Below are 24,084 nucleotides of genomic sequence, written 5' to 3'. Positions count from 1 at the left end.
CAGCACTTTTCAACCAGGGCATGTCACCACCAACATTGGCTTGATACTGGGGGCATTACAATTATCCTAGATTATCTCCTCTTCTTACAGGCTTCCAACCTGGTCTTTAGTTTGCTGTGGGTATACCCAGCAGTGATTAGTGCCTTTCTCGCTCCAGTCACTTGTGTGTGGAATACACTTGGGGGCCATCACTCAAAGCAGAAATGGAGGTTACTTACAGCTTGTCTACATTGCAAAATAAAGATGACTTCAATTAGGCTGACCTACAGCCACCAGGGCAATTAAATCAGCTCCTGGTGTCCACATTGCCCTGGTGTGCGTCCGCACCAGGAGCGCTTACCAACTGAAGTAGGGTAGTGTGGGGCACTGACTGCAGTGCAGAGCTCCTAGCTGGACTCCCTCACCACTACCTGGCCCCATGGCTGGCAAGGTGTCAAGGAGATTGTTGCCCTGCACTGCCAGTTTCCATTCCTAATAATTCACAGGGACAAGCCTCAGTTTAAAATAGTCTGAAGTTTCACAGGAGTCAGTTCTTTAGTCTTCCTTTTTACTACAGCAATAATTTAGCATCCCCTGGGTGTTGTCAGAACCCTGAAGTTCTTTCTCCACAGAACTTGAGATTTAAAAAGAAAAATCAAAATGTGTGTGTCAGAAAGCTTCCCATTCTGTGCTAGCCAGAAGGCTATGCAGCTAGGAGACTTACCCTCAGAGGTGAAGGTAAGCCAGTGCATCCTGGTGCACTGCTCCAGTAAGAAAGAGCCGGTGGGCTGGGGCCCGAGGCTGCAGGAGGCACAGCCATTCCCCTGGGGGGGGGGGTCTCCTGCAGACTGACACACTAAGCAACAGGCAGCCAGGCTAGGGAAAGTGGTTGGCGGTGGGCATGCCCCCCCCCGCACTGTTCCAAGACTGCCCCAGTGCCAACCCTTCCTACCTCCATGGTGCCATTTAGGCAGGGGGAGGCTGAAGCCCCCAAGATTCAAACCAGGACTCTGCTTGCTGTTTCCTTCCCGTTACTACCAGAGAGTGAGTGGAAAGTGCATAGTTTGCTGGGGGTGGCAGGGAGCAGATGCGTTATGCACTTTGCATTTGCTCTCTGGCAGGGACAGGAGGAGGAACAGCAAAGCAGCATTGTGGTACCAATCTCAGGGAGGGTGGAGACTTCCCCCTACATCCCCCCTACATCCCCCTACATACGCGCACACACCAACTCCCTGCCCTGAGCCCTCCACATCCCAAGCCCCCAGTCTTGACTCCTGTACCCCCCACACCTTCTACCCTGAGCCCCTCCTCATGCCCCAACCCTCTTTCCTGCACACCCCCACATTTCCGCCCACTGCCCTGAGCTCCTCCAACGCTCTGCAACCCCCCACCGTGAGCCCCCGCACTCTACCCCACACTTAAAATTTCTTACAGGTACTGTTGTATCACAGCTTCCCTAACTGCCTGCCCTGAGGGCCCTCCTGAGGAAGAGCGGTTGTGATATGACAGTATTTGTAAGAAATATAAGTTACTTGCCCCAAAATGTTAAAGCTTGTTCTACTCAGGATATATTAACCTCTAGACTGAGGAAAATCAATAAGGTTTGCCATGTATGTATACACAGCCACCCAGTTCTTTAGAGTAGGTAAGGAAGCATCCCCAGACGTTGCAGCTGGCTGTAATGTGATGGGTGTAGTCCTCTAGAAACAATCACGGTAAGATTAAGATTTTGTCATGGGTATTTTTTTGTAAAAATCACAGACAGGTCACAGACAATAAAGAAAAATTCATGGAAACCTTTAACCTGTCCATGATTTTTACTAAAAATAGCTGTGACAAAATGGAGAGCTCAGCTATGGTGTCCCCACATCGCCTGCAGTGGCTGGGTAGCTGTGGGGGCCTCTCTAAACTCTGGGGTCTCCCAGTGCCTGCAGCGGCTCAGAGCTCCAGTGGCAGGGGTACCCCATGTCTCCTGCTCACCCAAGAGGGTGGGGTGGGGGGACCTTGCGGCTCTCAGCAGCTGGGGCTGAAGTCACAGAGGTCACTGGAAGTCATGGATTCTGTGATTTCTGCAACCTCCATAGCCTTAATCGCAATCTCCTCTCAGATTTAGCTTCTCACACAGTCTGAGTTTTTCACATTCTAGTGGACAACGGGAGACTTGAGCAGAAAAGGAAATTTGTATTTACCAGGAAATTTTGTTTCTGTGACGTCTTTATCGATTCTCTGCCAAGAAGCCAACCCATTGTCTTGTTCTCAATAGTAATTGATATCTAGTGCTTACATAATTATTTTCATACAAAAGAGGTCAGTATCATTCGCCTATTTTACAGATGTAGATTATTAGCTAGCTTGTCATAGAAAGAGGCTATTGCTTGGGCTGCTCTAGACAGGAGAGAAAGTGACAAAAACTAAGAGGCAGCTTCTCCTAATCACATAGGCTACATCTAGACTGGCATGATTTTCCGCAAATGCTTTTAACAGAAAAGTTTTCCGTTAAAAGCATTTGCGGAAAAGAGCATTTGCAGAAAAGCACTTTTTGCGGAAAAGCGTCCATGCCAATCTAGACGCTCTTTTCCGCAAAAAAGCTCTGATCGCCATTTTCGCGATCGGGGCTTTTTTGCGCAAAACAAATCTGAGCTGTCTACACTGGCCCTTTTGTGCAAAAGCTTTGGCGCAAAAGGACTTTTGCCCGAACGGGAGCAGCATAGTATTTCCGCAAGAATCACTGATTTCTTACATGGGATCGTCAGTGTTCTTGTGGAAATTCAAGCGGCCAGTGTAGACAGCTGGCAAATTTTTCCGAAAAACTTGCCAGTCTAGACACAGCCATAGGATGACATACATGGCCCACGTTCCAGAAGAGGGGAGTCACATCACAGAAATCTAATTCACTGGTAAAACCAAATGTGCTCTTCCCCCACTGCTCCAGGAGTATAATATAGTAATGTCTGACTAGGATTAAAAAACAGATTATCATCTCTAACTGATTCCATGGTGCCTTTGTTCTCACTTTTTCAGATGGGTATGCATTTTCTCAAGAAGAACACGGCGTTGTTTCTCAGTCTCAAGTTGTTCGCTCCTACGACACTACCAAACAGAGAGCTGGAGTAGAATAACACAATTCCTTCCTTGATTGGTGGTGGGAGTAATGAGATTTGGATCAATGCCTCCACTGTTAACACATTCTTGACTAAGGTTGACAGCAGCAGCCAAAAGCACGGGAACACTCATGTCTGAGGCCTTAGCCAACACCTTTGTTATGTATTCCCCCTGCAGACCTTGAGCACACATTGTGGGGAAATCATTGTTTTAAATCAATCTCAGTGCTCTGCCTAACTTTTGTTTATGTTGTTATGAAGCATTTGACTGTGCTATGTGAGGTGTGAAATTAAAAACATTATGTTTTACCACTATTTAAAACATCAGGATAAATTGTTCTGGGAGAAAAGTAAAGAATTTATGTTCCATGTGAAATTGGCCTTTGCTTAATTGGAATGTGGGTACTGACGTTTCCTGTTTTGTTCCACATAGATTAAGTACACAGACTTCATGTAAACCTTCCTCTATAACATTCACTGTTTACCTTAGCTGACTGAACTTTTGAATGGACAACTTGGTATAAACTTGTTGATTGAACCAACACATAGTATATGGTAGGCTGGGAAAAGCTAAGTGCTTATTTTGCCCACCTAGTCATTAACACAATGTGGCAATTAAGTATATGAAATATTCTAAAACCTTTTACAAAGTTCTTTAGGGCATTATCTTAGCTTTTAAAAAAACATATTCACCGGGACAGTATCTATAGGTCCTCAGATTGCATGGCAGGACAGGTGCAGTGATTGCATGCATTCTGCACAGGGAACATCCAAACAATATACAACCCCCTTCCAAAAGTTTTGTGCATTGTATTTGAATGAGAACTTCAAATCTGGGCATGAGACATCTCTTTTTAAACTATAATGTCACAAAACATCAAGAACTGGAATGTTCAGTGTATCTTCCATGTTATTCTGCAGCAAGGAAACAACCTCCAACTAAGAGCTGGGTATTGCAAAAGGACTGTTGGCCTTCATAAGAAGTAGGCAGGGGCAGAAACTACTTTAACATTGCCTCCCAGTGTTGATGTTCATATGATCCTAATATCTGAAAATCTGGTGCTGTTTCATCCTCTGCTGCTGGATTCTGTGTGAACTGGTTGAACAAGAGTACATCTTGGATTGTCAGGTGCCAAGATGTGTATAATGTCTGTGCCAGAAGGGACCCACCGTGGAAAAGTTCAGTGTGCATTACCAAAACCTCCGTGGCCATAGTCTGGATGAAACTTGTACTCCAAAGCCAACTTGGAAACTCAAACAAGATGGTGAAGAAAAGTTTCCTTCTGCCCAGTACTTTGGAGAAATTGTTCGAGGTCATTTTATCCATTGGAAAAGCTTACCCCAGAGCACTGCCACAGCTGCTTTAGAGTAAGCGAGAGATGAGTGCACCAGTTTGTGTTGTCATATAAAAGCATTGCTGGACATGGTGGGAAAAGAAGGCTAGCTGTTAGCGGACTTTCCTGAGCTGGTTCCCTTCCTAGGTCTGATCCAGCTGAGTACTCCCCAGGTTTCCTGAGAATTGTATATTCTGAATCCCGGGAGCTGGACTTACTTTCTTACTGACTTACTTTCTGAAGAGGACAGGCGTGCTATTGCCAACATTGGAACAGTACGCAAAAATCCGAAAGGGAGACAGAAGAAAGAGCTGAACAGGATCCTTAGAAAGCTAACACCATCCTCCAGCCAAGGCCTTTTAATTTGAGTCACCAAATGATATTTTTGAATAACATAAAGTAAATATTGCTGCGCAGTGTGTTCAGCCAACTTTCTCAGTTATTGTGTATACTATACATGTGCACTTAAAAAGCCGACACTGTTTTTGCCCTCCTGACCATCATCCAAAATGTTTATTGATTTAAGTCAAACTGAAAGTAATTCAAATATGAATATTTATGCTCAGTAAGCAAAAGCAAAACACTAGCCTGGCTTACTGATTTAAGGGTCTTAAGTGACCTCCATCAGTGGAACAACACCACAGTTCAATTTCCAGTGCCACCTCTAAGGCCTCGACTTCTCTCACATTGAACAGTAAATGTTCCGCTCCTACAGCATGAGGCAGAATTAGTCTTGGATTAGAGTGATGATCTGGAGAGGAAAGTCATCACCTTCTAGTTGCAGTGCTAATGAGAGAATTATGTAAGGAGGGAAACATGCAAGCAATTTGCCATGTTAAGGGGCTCTGTGTATGTGTGTGAGAAAGAGGGATGAGACATAAAGGAGAGAGTACAAATAAAAGACAAAACCTGAGCTCAGGCGTATTTGAACCTTTTTATGCCATTCCAACACTTTCGATATTTTCTTTTATTCAGAAAGTTGTCTTGCTCAAGAGTTACACCAGGTAAATCTGAACTTGGACAAAGCTGCAATTTCTTCCTTGGCCAACACACACCACCAAATAAAATTAACTTTGTTCAGAGACAAAAATGAGATCAATTAAGCCTTTATACTCGAACCATGCCACAAAAGTCAGTTCTTTCAGAGGGTTTTTTAAGGGTATATGAAAAAGTACATAAAAATCATACAAACAACATTTCAAGTTAAGCCTGCACATTGAGGGGAGCATAGAAAGACCCCTGTACTCTCTTCCATTATTTGTTTAGTGCAGGAAGCTTTTGTGCAGCAAAATGAAGGATTCTGTGGAGGAGCAGCTGTCAGCTGCTGTTATTTATTTTACTAGCACAGACTATGGGCTGTATCATTTTGACCTAGCTCTAAATGGAGGTCAGGGAGTGTCACACACAAACCTTCCCCAGAGTGAATAGGGATTGAACTCAGATACATATGTTGATGTCAGCTCAATGGAAACTACACATGGGCCTGATCACACAGCTATACAGTATGTGACATGGGGACTGATAGGTCACATTTTACTGTCAGTGTAGGACTTTAGTGTGGATCTGGGTTAATCCTGTAGTGCCCACTCAGGTCAAGACCTGGCATTTTTGTCCTTTGGCATCATTACGAGCACTGATCTTTATAGTAAGCTATATCATGGCTATTTTAGTTCCTTTTCTTTGTGAGCAATGTTTTGGTATATTCCAGCAAGTAATAGCAAAAAAGAGAATGGCAGTAGTTCTGGATCAACAAAATTCCATGTTCAGTCACACAGAGCTGCATATGTCAGCAGCCTTTGAAACAACACCGTGAAAATGTTATCAACTGGATGAGGAACAGAACGGAATGAGCTGAAGATTTCAGTTTGACAGGCTGTATTAGCACTTCAGTGCTGACCAGAAAATGGACTTGTTGGCAGCTCTCTTCATTGACCAATCTGCCAGTTCTGGGGAACAGCTGACATGTCTCTGCCTGCTCTCCTTTGTTAAAAACAGACGTGACTTGTCCTTTAAGATCATTACAATGCACGATCCAGAGGGGGGCATGGAAAATACACTATCTTTAGCAAAATACCTAGTAAATTAAAACCGGTGAACTAGGATTTGAGCCGAGCACTGATGAGAAGTCTGGTGACATTTTCTTTTCCTTGAAAGAGCTTCAGGTCTTGCTGTAGGGAGCAAGTAGGAGAAGTCAGTAATAACTTGTCAAGGAGAAACAGGGATTAACTATAACAAAAGTATCTGAGTCAAATTAAGTTGTTAATGTCTTTATATGGGCTGTAAATTAAGCTAGTAGACAAACCTCACTACTCTGCAATTCAGACCACACACTTCTCAACATTCTTTGTCCATCACGCAGCTAAAAGTTACTGGCAGATGCGGCAGTGAACTCTCCTATGACTAAGATTACATCAGTTTTACTGCACACGTGACAATTTGTTTGCTGGTAGAATATCAAACATGAATAACAAAAACTACACCAAAGTGAGCAAAATAAGTGAAAAGTCCATGTTGTGCTGCCTGCATTGTGCTTGGTCACTTTCAGCCCTGTCCAGAGGCCCACCACAAGCCTTAAGTGGGGCATATATCTGGTGCCAGGCGCCAGCCCTATTCACAGAGGTTAATTTCACTCTTACAGGCAAAGTCACACAATGCAGTAATTTGCAATGGTTCTCCCAAACTTCAGCAGCCATGGCTTTGTAACTAGTACAGGTGTCCAGCAACAAGCCTTTTAATTTCATTTTTAAACTACTCTGGGGAGTATGCTTCTATGCTTAGCTTTCAGGGATTTGAACTGGAAACAGTTGCTTTAATGGGAGTCACACCCAAGAAACCCTGTGGAATTAGATGAGCTCCTCTCAGGTTTTGAATCAAGGCAAAATGTTTTAGCCTAGCTTTGTGCAAGATCGAAGACCTGAAGTAATTGGCTCTGTAGTTTAAAACTGTCAGCTGGTGTAGTAAGGTCTTCAACTGCCACTGACTATCCTAAATATATAGAGAGAATGATGAAAAAGAACATTGTAACCAGGCTAGTACACTGATGCACAAATAAAGAGGGGTTGTGAATTCAAATCCAGACAATGGGGGATCCAGTACAGTTAGCAACTATTGCTGTGCACACCAGCATTTGTCAAAGCCAGAGTTGGAGCAAGACTGAGACTGGCAGATAATTATGAAAATGACAGCTGGATATATTAGCCACATTCCATCCATCCGGAATCCCTGGTGTAATGTCAGGACCATCAGACATGAGTGCATATGCACTTGCCCAATGAATGAATGAACAGCAGAGTCCTGTTCCATAGTTCCTCTCTCAGGCTATGTCTACACTATGGCGTTTTTCTGGGATACCAGAGGTATCCCAGAAAAACTCTACTGTGTCCAGGGAACGCATCTGCTCTTCCGCTTTTTTTTTTTTTTTTTTTTTTTTTTTTTGCAGAAGAGCAGATGCACTCTTTCAGAAGCCCGGTCTTTCTTCTCCCACGAGGAAGAAGGGCTCTTCTGAAAGAGGAGGCTTTTCCAAAATTTGGCCCAGTGTAGACAGGCCAAATTTCAGAAAAGCCTCTTCCGAAAAAACTATCGGAAAAAAGTACCCAAATTGCGGAGCGCAATTTGCTTACCTTTTTCCAATAAATCAGTATAGTGTAGATGTAGCCTCTTTCACTTCCCTCGCGTTCCCTTTGGATGGGAGGCCTATCCCCATATTTAGCTTCTTATAATATGGGCATTTCAAAGTGAGCTGAGCTGCAAGGTAGCTCCTGGGAGTCAGGTGGAACCAGCAAGCCACCAGGTAGCTGGGCTTTGGTATACTGAATTCTAATAAGTCTAGGGTCACATAAAAACTATGGTTAATATGCTACAAACCATGGGCACATGAGCATTCCCAGAAACAGCAAAGAGAGAACATCCTGCCCCAGGAACGCAGACCCTCATTCCTTGAAAATCACCATTAGCAGAATAGGCCTTCAGCATTAGCCATTGACATACAATGAAGCAAATCTAATTCCAGCCCAGCTGGAGAACACTGGTGCATGTAAAATATTAGAAGAATAGTGCAGTTGGGCTCAAAGAGAGGAGCGAGTCCATCTCACGTGCTTCCAAACTATCATAACACACACACACCCTCCAGGCACCTATCCGGGGCTGGCTTTGGGATGGGCCATGGGTAGTGCTGGTTATAATATCTCATCAATGAATGCTGCTCCAGAACTGAACACCATGCAGATGGGATGAGGAATGGAAAAGGAGCACTATGTAGGTGCCCTATTAGGAGCAGTATCCTCTACCAGCCACACACCCGCCCAAACACACAAAATTCTCCCTTTATTTCTATCTGTGAGCTAAAGTCCACAATTCTCTGGGACAGGGTAGGCCACAGACCAATTTCTTGACCAATGCATACACTGAGGACCCCAAAGGTTGAAAATGCCCAAGTCACGTCATAGTGAAGACAGCAGAGGGGTAGGTCTTCACTGCAGCAGTAACTTTCCCTCTTACTCAAGTGTTGGATGCTGATACGGCCACACACGCAAACGTACATGGAGGAGGGGGGTGCTTCTAGCCTCAGCTTGCCAGCCCATCCAGAGGCTTCAGGCTAAAGAATGAGTGTTGCTTTCACTAGGGCTGGGCTCCATCCTCTTGCCAGTGTGGATGCAGGCTAAGCTATGCCAAGCACATCCTCCAATGCCTGCCCACCATTTCCTCTCCCTCATGGGTGTAAAAGGCCAGACAAGAAGCTCTCTCACAATTCTCTGGGGGAGGTTCAGGAAACAACTCAGCTCATGGCTGTGCCATGAGCTGCGCCCCCAGAAGTCCTAGCACTTCATATGAGAAACTGTAGCCCCTTGTATGAACTCAGTCAAGTGGCACACTGGAGTACCACTCACCCAAGGTAGCTTGTCAACGAAGCCATATGCCCAGAAGAGACACTTTCAGCTCACCTGAGCAGGGACTGGAGGAGATAAGCCTGTCTCTGGAGCGGAGGGGAGGGGAAGGGAAGGGAAGGGAAGGGAGGGGAGGGACACGTTTGCTAGACAGTAACCTCAGGAAAGAGGTGATTTTTATGGCTGAAGCTGGAACTAAAAGGCAGCAAAGAGACAGCCTCCGTATGGCCAGGTTTGGCTATGTGAATGCCTGTGGAAAAAACCCGGTGACCAAAGCTAGATTGACAGACTGCCTTAAGTACACCTCTGCTTGGCAGATGACATCAGCAAACGGGCAACAATAAAGTGGGGAAGCAAAAGGAAACAAAGCCACCATGAACATTGGGCTGTGAGTGTTTTAAAGCCTGATTACCTTGCAGGGTGGTTTCAGTCAGAAGCGGCTTCAGACTCATTTTGGCATTAATGAAGCAATTCCCAAACATCTGCAGGGATGTTTGGAAAACAGAATTCAACAGCTGTTGTGTACGCTTCTGCTTTGCCCCACTGGTCTGTCTCTTTGGTCAGGAAATGAGTGTGAATGCTGACAGCTTTCACCAGCAGCAGGTATTACGCTGAAAAAACTGCTCAGCATTGGCCTCAGCTCTTTTAAATCAGGATGCTAGAGCAAGTAAAACAATTAGTCAGTTGAGCCTCTTGAGGCTTGTACAAGGTATGTTGTGTGTCTGTGTGTGCACGTGTATGAGAGTGAGTGAACATGTCTGGAAGCATACAAGAAGGGGTTTCCACTCTGTTTAAGACCATATTCTGTCTCTGTACAGCCAAAATGTAGCCCATTGTTCCTAGAGGTCAAATATTCAGCCATTTGAACGACAGGATCCTTAGCAGCATTTTTTCATCAGTGAGCAAAGTCACATGCCCTCTTGTCTGTCATATCTGTGTGCCAATTGCTTAAATATTGGTTCAGATGGGCAGGTTTTAATCTGGATATGCAGAGCCGAGCGATGCTGTGGGGGAATGTTTAATTGGCTCCCAGCAGAGAAACAGGAGCGGCGCTGGTGTGTGGGTTTTTTCCTTCTAGAAGTGTTACCATTTTCACATTCTGTTAATGTCCTCTGGTAGTTTCCATACAGCCATGCATTACAGTGAAGTTTGTTTCCTTCCCAAAGTGAATACAAATGAAGGTCATTTACTTGTTCAGTTAGACTAGTAAATGTGTCTAGATTTGAACCTGAATGTTGATTGGTGTATGGCCACAAGATTTCTAATACATCCCTTTTTAATGGATGGGGGGGATTTTTATTTTTTGTTTCCTCACCACCCTGAGTGTTACTGCAAAGAAGTCCAGTATTAAATGAAGTTATGTTTTACCCTGCAAATCTCCTGTGTTTGCTCTTTTCAGTTACTTACTGGGTGGTTTTTAAGGGCTGCTCCTGCTTCCACTGCCATCAATGATTGTTTCTCTGTGATCAGGCTCCCAAAGTCAGGCTTAGCTAATTAAAATAAGAATGGCACTGATGTGCTTTACAGTTTGCACCTGTTATTCAAATAGCCTCTGACTGTAGCCAGAGGGCAAACCTGCCTTTTTTACAAAACTAGGTGGAGGCCTGATGCTTTCTCACACCACCACATTAGGTTTCATTGACTAAAGGACAGCTATAGCTGTGACCTTAGGACATCTAATGACCCATCAGCATATTCAAACCCACCTGGAGATGCTGGAATGACAGACATGCACTAGTAAGGAAAAAAAGGAAAACTTATGACTGTACCTCCTGCACTCCCAAACAAACCCAGGGCAGCACAAAGGGTTTTTGAACACTGGGCTTATGTTCTGGCTTGTTTGTTTATGATATGGAAAGAAGATGAGAGAGGGTCTCTCTTCACCAAGAGTTTGTTGAGTTTTCCTCACCAGGAATACTTTGCTTTCACCTGGGTGCACTTTCAGTGAAGTGTTGGCTCAGGTTGTCTACACTCAACTTAGGCTAGCTTGAGTCAGAGTGGTCATGCTATGAAATAACACTCTTGTTGCTGTGTCCCGTCCAGTGCCCTGGCCCCACGGACAATTGTAAGAGGCACTAGTATGGCTCCAGGAGGCATATCTCATGGGTCATTATGCTGCAGTAAGCTGAGCCACACCAGGATTTTTCCCCCTACTGAATTGTGGGGGAATGTATGCGGTTTCTGGATATGCAGAGTCACTCGCACTGGAGGACTTTCAGCACTTCCGTGGTACTAGGAGGCATCCACACAGCAGAGTGGCAGTGCTAGCAACAGACAAATTGTGGTAACAAGCTTTGCCTGTAAACTTCCCCCACCAACTCCAACCAATGGGCCAACCAGCTTGAGTTAAAAGCCCCACCACACTTCAGTGGAGGGGGTGTGTCAGTGGATGGGATTTTTGTTGGAGAAAATAGTTGAGTAAACTTGGCAGAGTTATTAGCCCTTCCAAACTTTAATGAAGCCTTCTTTGGAGGGCTCCATGAGTGCGTATTTTGAGCTCAAATCTTCCTGGAAGGGTATTGCTTTTTTATTTTTAACCATCCACGCTGTCTCCCAAGCATAATTTGACAGCAAAGTGAAAATAAGTGTTAACCTAAATAAAACAAATTGTTTTTAACAGTCTGACTAAAAATCGCCTGCCCTCCGAGTTGCACATTCAGATTCATAGGGGCAGCAACCTTCCCCCCAACTTATAGACCAGCCACTGCTGGTGCCTCTTCCACCTCATCCCACCAAGGGGCACTCGCCACCCACAGAAGCACCCTCCACTCTTGCACCACAACCTAACCCCACCCTTGTGCAGAGGGAAGGGAGTTGGCGAGCAAGCCCACCCTGCCTACATCCAACAATGGTAGCTCCCGACCTGTGCAGCTGAACCCAGCTTTCCCTCTGGGCAGTTGTGTCCTGGTGCACAGGGTGTCACAGTGGTACTCATATTTGGTCTGCCACCCCCTGCATCTGCATGGTGTTGGGCCCTTATTCACCACCAGGCCAGAGGAGCTGGGCCCAGCCTTGTGGGACAAGAACTGCTGCTGCAGGGTGAATGCAGGGCAGACTCACTCATCAGCCTCCTCCCCGCCAACTAGCAGCCTCCCTGCCACACCCAGCCCACAACCCCACTATGTTGTGGGGAGACTGACTGGGGGACACACTGCTTTAAAATACTTTTATGCAAGATGCCAAATACTTGAGTCCCTGCGTTTCCATTCAAAGAACCAACAAATGTATGGAACTCCCTGAAGTCACAGCACATGCTCAGCTCTCTGATGCCTTCACACTGAGGTTTAGTACATGCCCTCCCTCTGCAGGTTATAAATGCTTCCGAGCAGGAACCTTACTCCTGCGCTTACTGTCTGTAAAGTGCCTGGCATGCACGTAGGTGCCATTTCCATTCGATTGAATAATAAACGCTTGCTCCTTAGTGACCCCAGGCCCTTGCATTGCTTATTGGCCTATTAGCCCAGAGGTACTACGCTGAAGACACAAAGGCTACGTCTACACTGCACAATTAGTTCGGAAGAAATATTTTGAACTAGTATGTCTACATTCCAAAAGCTCATCAAAATAGCACTTAGCGATTTCGAACTGGAGACTCCACACTGATTGGATGTTCACTCGCATTTAAGGCCACCCAGAACCACTTTAGGCAGGACATCAGGGCTATGTCTACACTCGCGGCTTCTTGCGCGAGAAATATGCAAATGAGGCTAAGCGTGGAATAGCGCTGAGCTTCATTTGCATACCTAATGTGCTGCCATTTTTGTAGAAGAGGCTCTTGCACCAGAAGGAGTTGTCTACACTGCCCCCTCTTGCACAAGACAAACCCTCTTGTACAATGCCACTATGATGATTATTTTCAGGAATCACAGCATTGCGCAAGTGGGTTTTTCTTGCGCAAGAAGGGGCAGTGTAGACAGCTCCTTCTGGCGCAAGAGCCTCTTCTGCAACAATGGTGGCTCATTAGGTATGCAAATGAGGCTCATGATATTCCACGCTTAGCCTCATTTGCATATTTCTCGTGCAAGAAGCCGCGAGTGTAGACATAGCCCAGGACAGCAGATACTTCCTGGAGCTGCTGGCTGAAGCTCTTGCTTCAAGGCAGCCCCCTGTACAGCAGTGTCTTGGGCTTTTTTCCTTTGCCTACCTCTTCTAGGGACAGAAAAGCCTTTTCTTTTGCCTTCTGTTGTTGCCCTTGACATGGAGCCAGAGCTGCCTCCGTGCACTCGGGGAAGGCGCACAACAGCCGCATCTTCCACAGCTCCAGCATTTTCCAGCAGCTGCACGCTGTAATTTTTTTCCCCGACCGCACCATCGGGGTCGGAGACATGGACATGCCCATGTGCATGGTGGGGGACACGGCCTACTCTCTTTTGCCCTGGCTCATGAAGCCCTACTCCGGCCACCTTGACCACTCCAAGGTACACTACAATGCAGGATGGTGGCGGGCATCTGAAGGTGCGGTTCAGATGCCTCCTCACCCAGCTGGACCTCTGGGAGCACAACATCCAACACATGGTGGCTACATGTTATGTGCCTCACAATATTTGTGAGCAGAAAGGGGCGGCATTCCTGCCAGGGTGGGGGGCAGAGGCTGACCACATTAGCAGGGCCTTCGAGCAGTCATGAATGACTGCCATCCGACAGGCCCATCAAGGGGCTGTGCGCATCTGGGAGGCCCTGAGGGAGAGTTTCTGACAAGGATCCCAGTGACACTCTCTCCTGGGCCTCCCTACTAGGGGTTTGTGCGTCGCCCCTCTCTGCCTTTCCTCCCACAGTCCTCCCTTCCCCCACTCCCTTGCAGCGACAATAAAACAGACACAGTGTTTTTAAACAATCAACTCTGTGTGGTTTTTATTTGGGGATCAAAGTGCTAGGGAAAGAACCTGGGAGAGAGGGGAAGGAGGAGAGAGCGGGGGTCGGGGGGTGAGAACCTTGTAGGAGGGAGCTGGAAGTGGGAGGAGGGGTGAGAAGAGGCTATGGGATGGGGCTGGGAGTGGCTCCCAGCTCTGGGGGTCCCACCACTATAGGTGCAGGGGCCTTAGTGGCCATGGGGGTGGAGGGTTGGGGGAGAAGTGGGAGGAGCAGGAGCAGGTGCAGAATATGGTGTGGGAGCAGGTGGCATTGCACAGCCGCTCACATGATGCGGCCCTGATCCAGCATCTCCTGACAGGCATCTCGCCACAGCTGGATTAATTTTCTGTGAGCTCGGAGCCAAACATTTTTGCAGGCCCCCAGAGGGGTAATGGAGCATGGCACAGGGAGGTCAGTCCCCAGAGCAAGGGGCCAGCTAGAAGCAAGGGGTCATGGCATGGCCCCACTCCACCCAGGCCAGTGCGAGGGGCCAGGCATTATTTACAGACTGGCACTTGTCAGACACACAATGGGCCACACGGCCCTGTACTGTCCACATGCCCCTGTCCCATGAGGGTAGGGCCATGCCACACCCCATAGCCTCCCCTTCCCGCCCGACTCAACAGCCCCCTGACTCCCTTCGGCAGAGCCCCCTGCAGCACTGCCAGAAGCACAGCACCCTGCCCAGTGCCCGTTGCCACAGCCCCACCACAACTGCGCAGAACCCCCCACGTCCTAGTCCCCCAACACACACACAACTTTCCTGTCACCCCACAGTCCAGCACTCTCCCCGACTCCCTGCCTCCTGGCTGCACGCACAGGCCCTGCTGGGGGGTGACTGTGTCTGCTGGGCTGAGCCTTCAGCCTGGGCTAGATTTAAAATGTATACCAACATAGCTGAGTCAGCAAAGGAAGCACGTGCCTTAGCAACATAGCTGCAACAGCCACAGCATAGCAGGTGTACACTGCAGCCTTAAGTCAATATAACTTACGTCTCTCTGGAGAGTGAAAAAGGTGCCTCTCCCCGCCCTCCCCGAGCAGTGCAAGACTCACACTGCCCACCCCGTGCTGCTGTTTCCTGCTGAGGTGGCGTAATAATGCCAACAGAAAAGCACCTGCCTGTCAACATAACATTAACAGGTGTGTTGTGAGCAAGACATGAGAAGTCATTCTTCCGCTCCACTCTGCGCTGGTTAGGCCTCAGTTGGAGTATTGTGTCCAGTTCTGGGCACCGCATTTCAAGAAAGATGTGGAGACATTGGCGAGGGTCCAGAAAAGAGCAACACGAATGAGTAAAGGTCTAGTGAACATGGCCTATGAAGGACAGCTGAAAGAATTGGGTGTGTTTAGTTTAGAAAAGAGAAGACTGAGGGGGGACATGACAGCAGTTTTCAAGTATCTAAAAGGGTGTCATAAGGAGGAAGGAGAAAACTTGTTCATCTGGGCCTCTGAGGATAGAACAAGAAGCAATGGGCTTAAACTGCAGCAAAGGCGGTTCAGGATGGACATTAGGAAACAGTTCCTAACTGTCAGGGTAGTCAAACACTGGAATAAATTGTCCAGGGAGGTTGTGGAATCCCCATCTGTGGAGATATTTAAGAGTAGGTGAGATAAATGTCTATCAGGGATGGTCTAGACAGTATTTGGTCCTACCATGGGGCAGGGGACTGGACTCGATGACCTGTCGAGGTCCCTTCCAGTCCTAGTATTCTATGATTCTATGCATCTTCCCCAGAGGCGTTACAGGCGCGCAGCTGCACTGCTGGAGGGCTGGTATGGAGACCTGGCCAGGGACACAGCTATGCCGACAGGAGAGGCCTGTTAGCATAGCTCTGCAGGGTGCACTCAGCCTAAGCCCAAGTCTAGTGCTGGCAGATCTCCACCATGTCCTTCAAGTCCCCATCCCCACCCCATCTCTGTCCCGCTCCACACCCTCCCCTCCACACCTTCTGCACCCCGCGGAAGAGCTGAGGGCAGTGGGCAGCAGGCACTGAGAGGATGAGGGAGGAGCTGAGTGGCAGAGCTGTCAGTGGGTCCTGAGCAAGCACCAGCAATTTTTTTGTCCCTGGGTGTGCCAGCCCCAGAGCATCCTTAGGCTATGTCTACACTGGCGGATTCTTGCGCCAGAAATATGCAAATGAGGCTAAGCGTGGCATATCGCCGAGCCTCATTTGCATACCTAATGAGCCACTATTTTTGTGGAAGAGGCTCTTGCTCCAGAAGGAGCGTCTATACTGCCCCTTCTTGCGCAAGAAAAACCCTCTTGCGCAATGCTGTTATTCCTGAAAATAATCAGCGTAGCGGCATTGTGCAAGAGGGTTTTTCTTGCGCAAGAAGGGGCAGTGTAGACAGCCGCAAAATGGCGGCTTATTAGATATGCAAATGGGGCTCGGTGATATTTCTCGCTTAGCCTCATTTGCATATTTCTGGCGCCAGAATCCGCCAGTGTAGACAGAGTCAACTCCTCATAAATCGGTCTAGGTACATCACACAGGGGTGTGAAAAATCCCCTGCCCTGATCAACATACTTATACCAACCCAACCTGTGTAGATGGCGCTATGCCAAGGGGAGAGCTTCTCCTGACAACAGGCCGGCCGACAGGGGAGCAAAGGGGACAGTTGCCTTGAGGCCTGGCAATTCAAAAGGGCCCAGGACTCCCGGCCACTGTTGCTGCTCCTAAGGCAGCCAGAGCCCCAGGCCTTAGGCCCCACCCCTTCCAGGAGTGCAGAGCTGCCACCTGCCTTGCCCAGGGGCCCAGCAAGCCTGTCTGCCCTGCTGCTTGTTACCTTGACTACTGCCTCTCGGAGGGATGAGTTAACAACATTGATGGGAGAAGCTCTCCAGTCAGGTCACAGCATCTTCCCTAAAGTGCTATAGCAATGCAGCTGCGCTGCTGTATGTGCAGACAAGCCCCTTGTAACGTTGGTGCCTTTGGAAAGGTGGTGTGTCGTAATTGAGTGCCCAGCCTCACAGAGTTGACTGCTGTGTAGGCTTCTCTTAGGCTTCTTTTTCTGAATACTGCTGAGCTGCAGTCCAATTGATTTTATTTTGTAGCTAGTTTATCACTAATTCAAGCAGCTATCTCTGCCATGTTCCAAAATGTAATTCCATACAACAGGCTATTTTTCTGATTAAAATTTATTTTGCAACATCTAGCCTGTGGAGCTACTGACTGGAAAACTGCATCTTAGGGAATGGCTGGAATTGATCTGCAAATGGATCTTGAATGGTGGGTGATGCTTCCCCTGGCCTGTTGAATGCAAACGGTTCATTAGTCTCCAAGAAAGTTGTGGAGCTAAATATTCTTCTCTCTGTTTCTCAAGCCTGGTTGCCACTGAAAGGTTGAGCCACCTACTGCCTTCAGGGGTGTGAGAAAGCCACATTCCTAAGTGGAGTAGTTAAGTCGACCTAATCCCAGTATCAACAGTGCTAGGTCAACAGAAGAACCTCTTCCAATGGCATAGACAGTGCCTAGGCTAAAATTGCTGCAATTGTGCCACCGTAGCATTTCAAGTGTAAACAAGCCCTCAGCATGGCTAACAGCAGCCGTCTGCAAATCTTTTATTAGAGGACAGACTGGAGGAAAAGGATTTTTTTTTAAATATATTGGATTTATAATTGGTCTAAAAAAGCCCTTGCTACTCTTGAAAGGAAACTACATACAAGCAAATTAATTTAGTATTTTAGCCAGAAAAAAAATTAATGTGAGCCTCCTTTTCAATTAATTTAGCTGCAAACACAGTCTCTGACTGCAGCTGATAGGACAAGCTGAAGGACAGTATGATACCAAGTACACCACTGTTGTAGGTCTTTATGCCTGATTCCTAATCTTGCTGCATATCTTGTACATGTGCCATTAAAAATCATGTGCAATGAATGTAAGATATTATATGTACTTAGGGAAGGCACCTATTTAACTTTAAAACTAAGGCTACATCTAGACTACAAGCCTTTTGAAAGAGAGCATCTAGACTACAAGCAGATTTTTCGAAAAAGCAAGCCACTTTTTCGAAAGAGAGTGTAGACACTCTCTTTTGAAAAAGCATAGTTGGCATTCAATAATGCCTTTTTCGAAAGCGTACTTTCGAAAAGAGGCGTTATTCCTCTTAAAATGAAGTTTACTGTGCCCGATGGCTAAAATGGCCATCGGAGCTTTCTTGCGCAAGAGAGCGTCTACACTGGCACGGATGCTTTTGCGCAAAAGCAAATCTTTTGCACAAAGACACATGCCAGTATAGACGCTCTCTTGCGCAAATACTTTTAAGGGAAAAACTTTTCTGTTAAAAGTATTTGCACAAAATCATGCCAGTCTAGACGCAGCCTAGGAGTCTAACTCTGACATTATATTATAGTTATACCTTTAATACTCCATTGACTTTGACAGAGTTACTTTTGAATTGCACTGGTGCAAATGACAGAAGAATCAAGCCATTATTGTCTGCAACCAAATGTGCAGAACAATACACAAACTGTCTAGTGTCTTGAATCAATAAGAGTCATTCTTTCAGTGTAAACACTGAGGGAATTAGCAGCTGCTTAAGACAATATTTACCTTTAGGGTAATAAATCTTATTAATGACTTCAAAATAAATCAGCATCCTCAATTACGTCCTGTAAATTATCGGCTAGATTCAACCCAGGCGTAAGCGAATATAATTCCATTGATGTCAGTGGAGTTTGTTGTCCAGCTGAGTTTGACTCTATGTCGAACAATCTCAAACACTTTACTAGTTCCTTCCCTCAGATCTCAAAGCACTTGACAAACTATAATGAATTAGTCTCAGAGGGGTAGTTATGTTAGTCTATCTGTCAAAACAACGAGGAGTCCTGTGGCACCTTAGAGACTAATAGATTTATTAGGGTGTAAGCTTTTGTGAGTAAAACCCGCTTCATCAGATGAATTGGAATGGAAATTACAATGGCAGGGTATAATTTCCATAAAGAAGGGACCTACTTATCAAGTGTAGGGCCTGTCTTAATGAGGCCAATTCAGTCAGGGTGGATGTGGCTCACTCATAGCAGCTGATGGGGAGGTGTGAATACCAAGAGAAGGAAAATTGCCTCTGTAGTGAGATAGCCAATCTAATGCCTTATTCAGGCCTATTCTGCTTGTTCTGAATTTGCAAATTAATTGCTGTTCTGCTGTTTCTCTTTGTAATCTGGTTTTGAAGGTTGGTTGGTTTGTGGGGAGAGGGGGTTAGTAGAAGGTTGACTACTTTTAAATCCATTACTGAATGTCTAGGGAAGTTAAAGTGATCAGTTTGTGTATGTTACCTTTCTTGATGTCTGATTTGTGTCCATCTACCCCTTGGCCCAGAGACTATCCAATTTGGCCAATATACGTGGCAAAGGGACATTGGTGGAATTTGATGGCATAGATCACATTGGTAGATGTACAGGTGGATGAGCCCCTGATGGTGTGGCTTTTATAGTTAGGTCTAGTGATAGTGTCAGAGTGGACAGAGTTGGCAACAGGGTTTGTTGCAGGGGTAGATTCCTCGGTCAGTTTTTCTGTGGTGTGGCTGCTGGTGAGTAATTGCTTCAGAATGGGGGGCTGTGAGAGGCAAAGACTGGCCTGTCTCCCAAGGTCTGTGAGAGTGAGGGATCATTTTTCAGGATAGATTATAATGAATTAAGTCTTCTGATATCTTGGCAGACAGATAAGCATTTTTATCTCTGTTTAATGGATTGGAAAGAACAAGTCCAGAGAGGTAAAGTGATTTGCCTAAAGTTACAGAGCCAGGGATGGAAGACAGATTTCTTTATTCGCATTGCAGTGTTTTGAAAGTGACCAACAAAGGAAAAATAATTGGAGTTGTGCTCTTGCATGTTTCTTTATTAACAATATGGAAGGGACTAAAAGTTTGGTAGGTTGTTTTTTTAAATTATTTTTCTACTTAGTTTTTACCTCAAAGATATCAACTCTTTAATTCCTTAAGTTTGCTGATGATTTCCTTGGTTCCCAGAGAAAAGGAGTAAATTTTCTCAGCCTTAATTGAGGAAGTATCCTCTTTAACAAAGAGGCATTTTATCCCCCTGTTTTGTTGGGCATCTGGACTAAATAGTAATTAAAAAACAAAACATTGAGTTTTAAGTCTGAATAAAATAAAACTTCAATTTTACTTGAGCAAGATTCACTTTCTTTGCATTCTGATTATATAATCTTACCACTATTCCAGGCACGCATGAAAAATGCGTTTTAAAAAAAACCTGATGTAAGAAAAGGAGCTTTTTATGTAAACAGACAGCTTTCTTTACCGGCCTTTCTTCCTTACACACTCTATGGAAGCAAAAAGGGCAGCTCACCACCACACACTCAAAACCTTTTCTTTTTGAAGATCACCTTTAACCATTGGATCATGCAAAGAACTTACTGTTAGGAATGTTGTCAGCCCATTGGAAAATATAGTCAACATGTCCCAAGGGCAATAGCTAATCCTAAATATAAATAAAATCAACCAATGTCCCAGCCACTCTAGCACAATCCTGTGGACACTATGTCTTTTCGCTATTTGCCAGTGGTGTGCTAGCACAGCCAGGAATTAAAAAAATAAGAGAGTAGCAGGAGACGCAGCCTGTAATACACCTTTTCTGCCATTGCAAGTGAAACATTTGTCTTCTTGCTGTAATTTTTTAGCAAATAATATGTGGAAACTCTTGACAGTGAGAAGTATACTGATCATATATTGAGTGGCTGAGTGTACTGTCACGAGGTAGTGAAACCTGTATAGTAGACCACCCTTTTAGGCAGCTTTGTTACGTCCCCAAGCCAGGGCACATTGTGGCTGTCATCTTATAATGCTACCTCTAGTACGCTGTAAGCTTTGTCAGTGAGCTGAGCTGCTTAGGATAGGGGTTCACTGTATATTATTATTATTATTATTATTTATTATTATTAATCCCCTGAATAAAACATCACCAGCCAATGCCTCTGCTCCATTCGTTTATTTTAGGGTTAACTAATGGAGCAACCACATGTGGGGGGGGATGCATATGGCAGGAGATCCCCTTGGCTGAGCTGCTGTGCTGCCAGCTCTAACTCCCTTTGCTTACTAAGGCGAGTGAGCTGCAAAGTTTGTACATAATGCAAAACAAACAAATGTCCAAAGGAGCCTGTGGGATCAAGTGGTTGCTGAAGATAGGAAAACAAGAGCCAGAGAAGAAAATAAATTATGCCCAGTGTGACGGAGGGAGAGAGGGACAAGGAAGTGCATGAGGGAGCACTAACAAGCTGCATGAAAAGGAGCCCAGGATCAGTGTGTGGGAGATGTTCAAGATAAAAAAGAACAAATTGAGCAAGACAAATGATAGCTTGTTTGTGATCAAATTACGAGAGCTGCGGGCAGGGAAAGGCAGTGGATGTGCATTAACACCTCACTAGTCCATGCTGTGGTAATCCTGCCCTGAAAGCAGAGCTGCAGGTTTGCACTTTCCCTCAACACAGATCAACAGTGTTCTGTGGCTGGTCTAAGAGACAGTGCATATGCTTCCGTGCTCTCTGCAGGCCAGGGTGTGGCACTGTCCTGGCAATGGTGCAAGCCCAGCACTGAGATTATTCATGTCACTGCTGCTTTTTATAGGAATAGAAAAGTAGGTGGTAGAGACAACTTCAAAAAGGCCATTTTTGCTGCCTCACTTGTTTCCCTAAGAGCTGCTGCTTTGGAGCAGCCAGAACCTTTCTCTGTCATTAAGTCCAGCCATGGAGGGTATATTATATTATTATTATGATTGATTGATTGATTGATTTCCTTCCTCTGAAGCATCGAGGATGGCCATGGCTGGAGAGGGAACATTGCACAGGTTTCTAAGGTGACACTGGCCTTTTTCTTTCTCTCAGGTGGCTGGCTGGTTCTTTCTCGTGTTATTCAGAGTTTAACAAGTCACCGGATGTGAGGGTCAGGAAGGAATTCTCCTTCCTCCCCCACTTCCCAGCCAGATAAGTGGTGATCTTTGTGCGGGAGGGGTTCATCTCTTGTTGCACTATGGAAGAGGTGAGTCACATGGCTGGATTATCTGGGTATTTCTCAATCATTTCCCTGCCATTGCAGGGGCCTTGGGCACTGGTGCCTCTCCTATTCTCCACCTGTGGCACATAACAGTTTTGGTTCCTGTGGATTGTAATAATTCAGGCTCATTTCAGTTGTTGGGATTGGAGTGTGGGTGCTGGTAGCCTGAGATGCATAGGAGTTCAGACTTAGATCATGTGGTGGCCCTCTGGTCTTATTTTTTATGACTCTGTTTTAAAGATGGCTGCCACCTCTTGCCTGAGGGGAAGGAACTTTCCCATTTGTGCCACTTCTTCTTCCCTCTTTATGAAGTTTAGGAGGGCTCAGGGCTATGGATGTCTCTTCCCTGCTGTGTGGAGAAAGTGGTGGCCAGTTTTATATGCCTCCACAGTTGCCCCAAATGACCCAGGGATCCTAGATGCTGATGGTTCCCTTAAGACTGTGGTTCTCAACTGGTGGTCCATGGTGACTTTTTCGGTGGTCCACAGGAACAGTGTCCAAAGTCACACGGTGTGAGCTGTTAGGCTGTTTTATGCTGTGTTCACAAGTAGCCAACGATACTTTCCAGAGGAGGACAGAACAAGGGATGGATTATCTTTCATCAGGAATCCATTTACAACAGATGTTAATAGTGTTCCAGAGGATCTGCAGGAGGAATTCTTGGATCTGACAAATTATTTTGCGGTTCAAGACGTGTACCAGCGGTCTACCATAGAGAAATTTTGGGCCAGCGTGACCAGGAGTTATCCAGATCTGTCAACACACACAGTCAGATGTCTTTTGCCATTTTCATCAACTTATATGTGTGAGACTGGATTTTCGTGTTTGTTGCACGTTAAGTCCAAACAGAATCGGCTTGCAGTGGAAAGCGATATTCGTTGTGCATTATCAAGTACCACTCCAAACATTGAAAAGCTTGACATTGAGAAGAGAATCCAAAAATCCGTTAGTAAGAAATACATTTCAAACCAAAATGAACTTGTCTGCTCTTTTTTATCATGTCTTAAAAAGGAGGTTGTCCACGAAAATTTTTTGTTTGGCCTGGTGGTCCATGGACTGAAACGAGTTGAGAACCACTGCCTTAAGAATTGGTGCCGAAGAGGAGGAGGAAAAATTGGAGGCTGGCTTTCTAATGGCCTTTCTTGCTCCTGATGACCTTACAATGGCTGCTGGGTTTCTCAGCAGCTTCAGTAAGAATCTGCTCCTGCCTCTCAACATCAGAATGCCAGAGAAGTAAGAGCACAGGACCAGCAGCCTCCCCAGGAATTGAAATTAGGGGGGGAGGGGTGTTCGAATTAACAAGTGGGGGTGTCAGGGCCGATGAGGGGGTGAGACTGTGAGGGTGAAGGTGGGCTGTATGGCACCATAGTTCATAAAACTGGGGGGGGGGGGGTTGGGGAAATTCAGGGGGGTATACACCCCCATGGGGAGGTGTAGGGAAATCCCTACACTGCACATTGGCTGGGTCAGATCTGCAACCATTCCTGGGATTAGGGAGGAAATGGTGATGGCATTCCCCAAATGGCATTACAAATCACAGCCCTTACTAGCCTGCAGTGGGGCTCCGCCATATGTGTGCACTGAGTCTCCGCAGACATTTGATACAGTGTCTCACACAGTTGTATTTGAACAACTATTTCCACTTGCCTTAGGCAGAAACACCATCACAGGGATTGAAAACAGACTGTAGGATTGTACCATGCCATATTGTGTGAATATGGGCAGTTAGCACAGTGACAGGTGGTATGCCTGGTTTTATTAGGCTCCGAACTGTAGTATCTAGAAGAGGGGTTAAACAACACATTTATTCAATTGGCAAGTGATACTATACAGAGCAGTATTACAGTTCCCATTGAGGACAGAAAAATAATACAAAAGGACCTACAGAGAAGTGAGAAATCTGAGCCAGAAATAAAGAGTTTCAGCCTG

General features: G+C 45.9%; 1 protein-coding gene across 1 annotated transcript in view; it reads left to right on the top strand.

The window, feature by feature from the left end:
* Nucleotides 1-7,813, top strand: part of ATP8A2 (ATPase phospholipid transporting 8A2) — a 554,076-nt gene extending 546,263 nt beyond the window's left edge. The window contains exon 36 of the mRNA XM_014581486.4: nt 3,001-7,813. Within this exon, the coding sequence (XP_014436972.2) occupies nt 3,001-3,098 (98 nt within the window). The 3' untranslated portion in view covers nt 3,099-7,813. The remainder of the gene's footprint in view (nt 1-3,000) is intronic.
* Nucleotides 7,814-24,084: the final 16,271 nt, after the last annotated feature.

Source organism: Pelodiscus sinensis, chromosome 1 (genome assembly GCF_052426305.1).
Source record: "Pelodiscus sinensis isolate ZL-2025 chromosome 1, ASM5242630v1, whole genome shotgun sequence".
In the NCBI taxonomy this organism is placed as follows: domain Eukaryota; kingdom Metazoa; phylum Chordata; order Testudines; family Trionychidae; genus Pelodiscus; species Pelodiscus sinensis.
The sequence above is the reverse complement of the archived record's forward strand: the minus strand, read 5'-3'. Positions and strand labels throughout refer to the sequence as shown.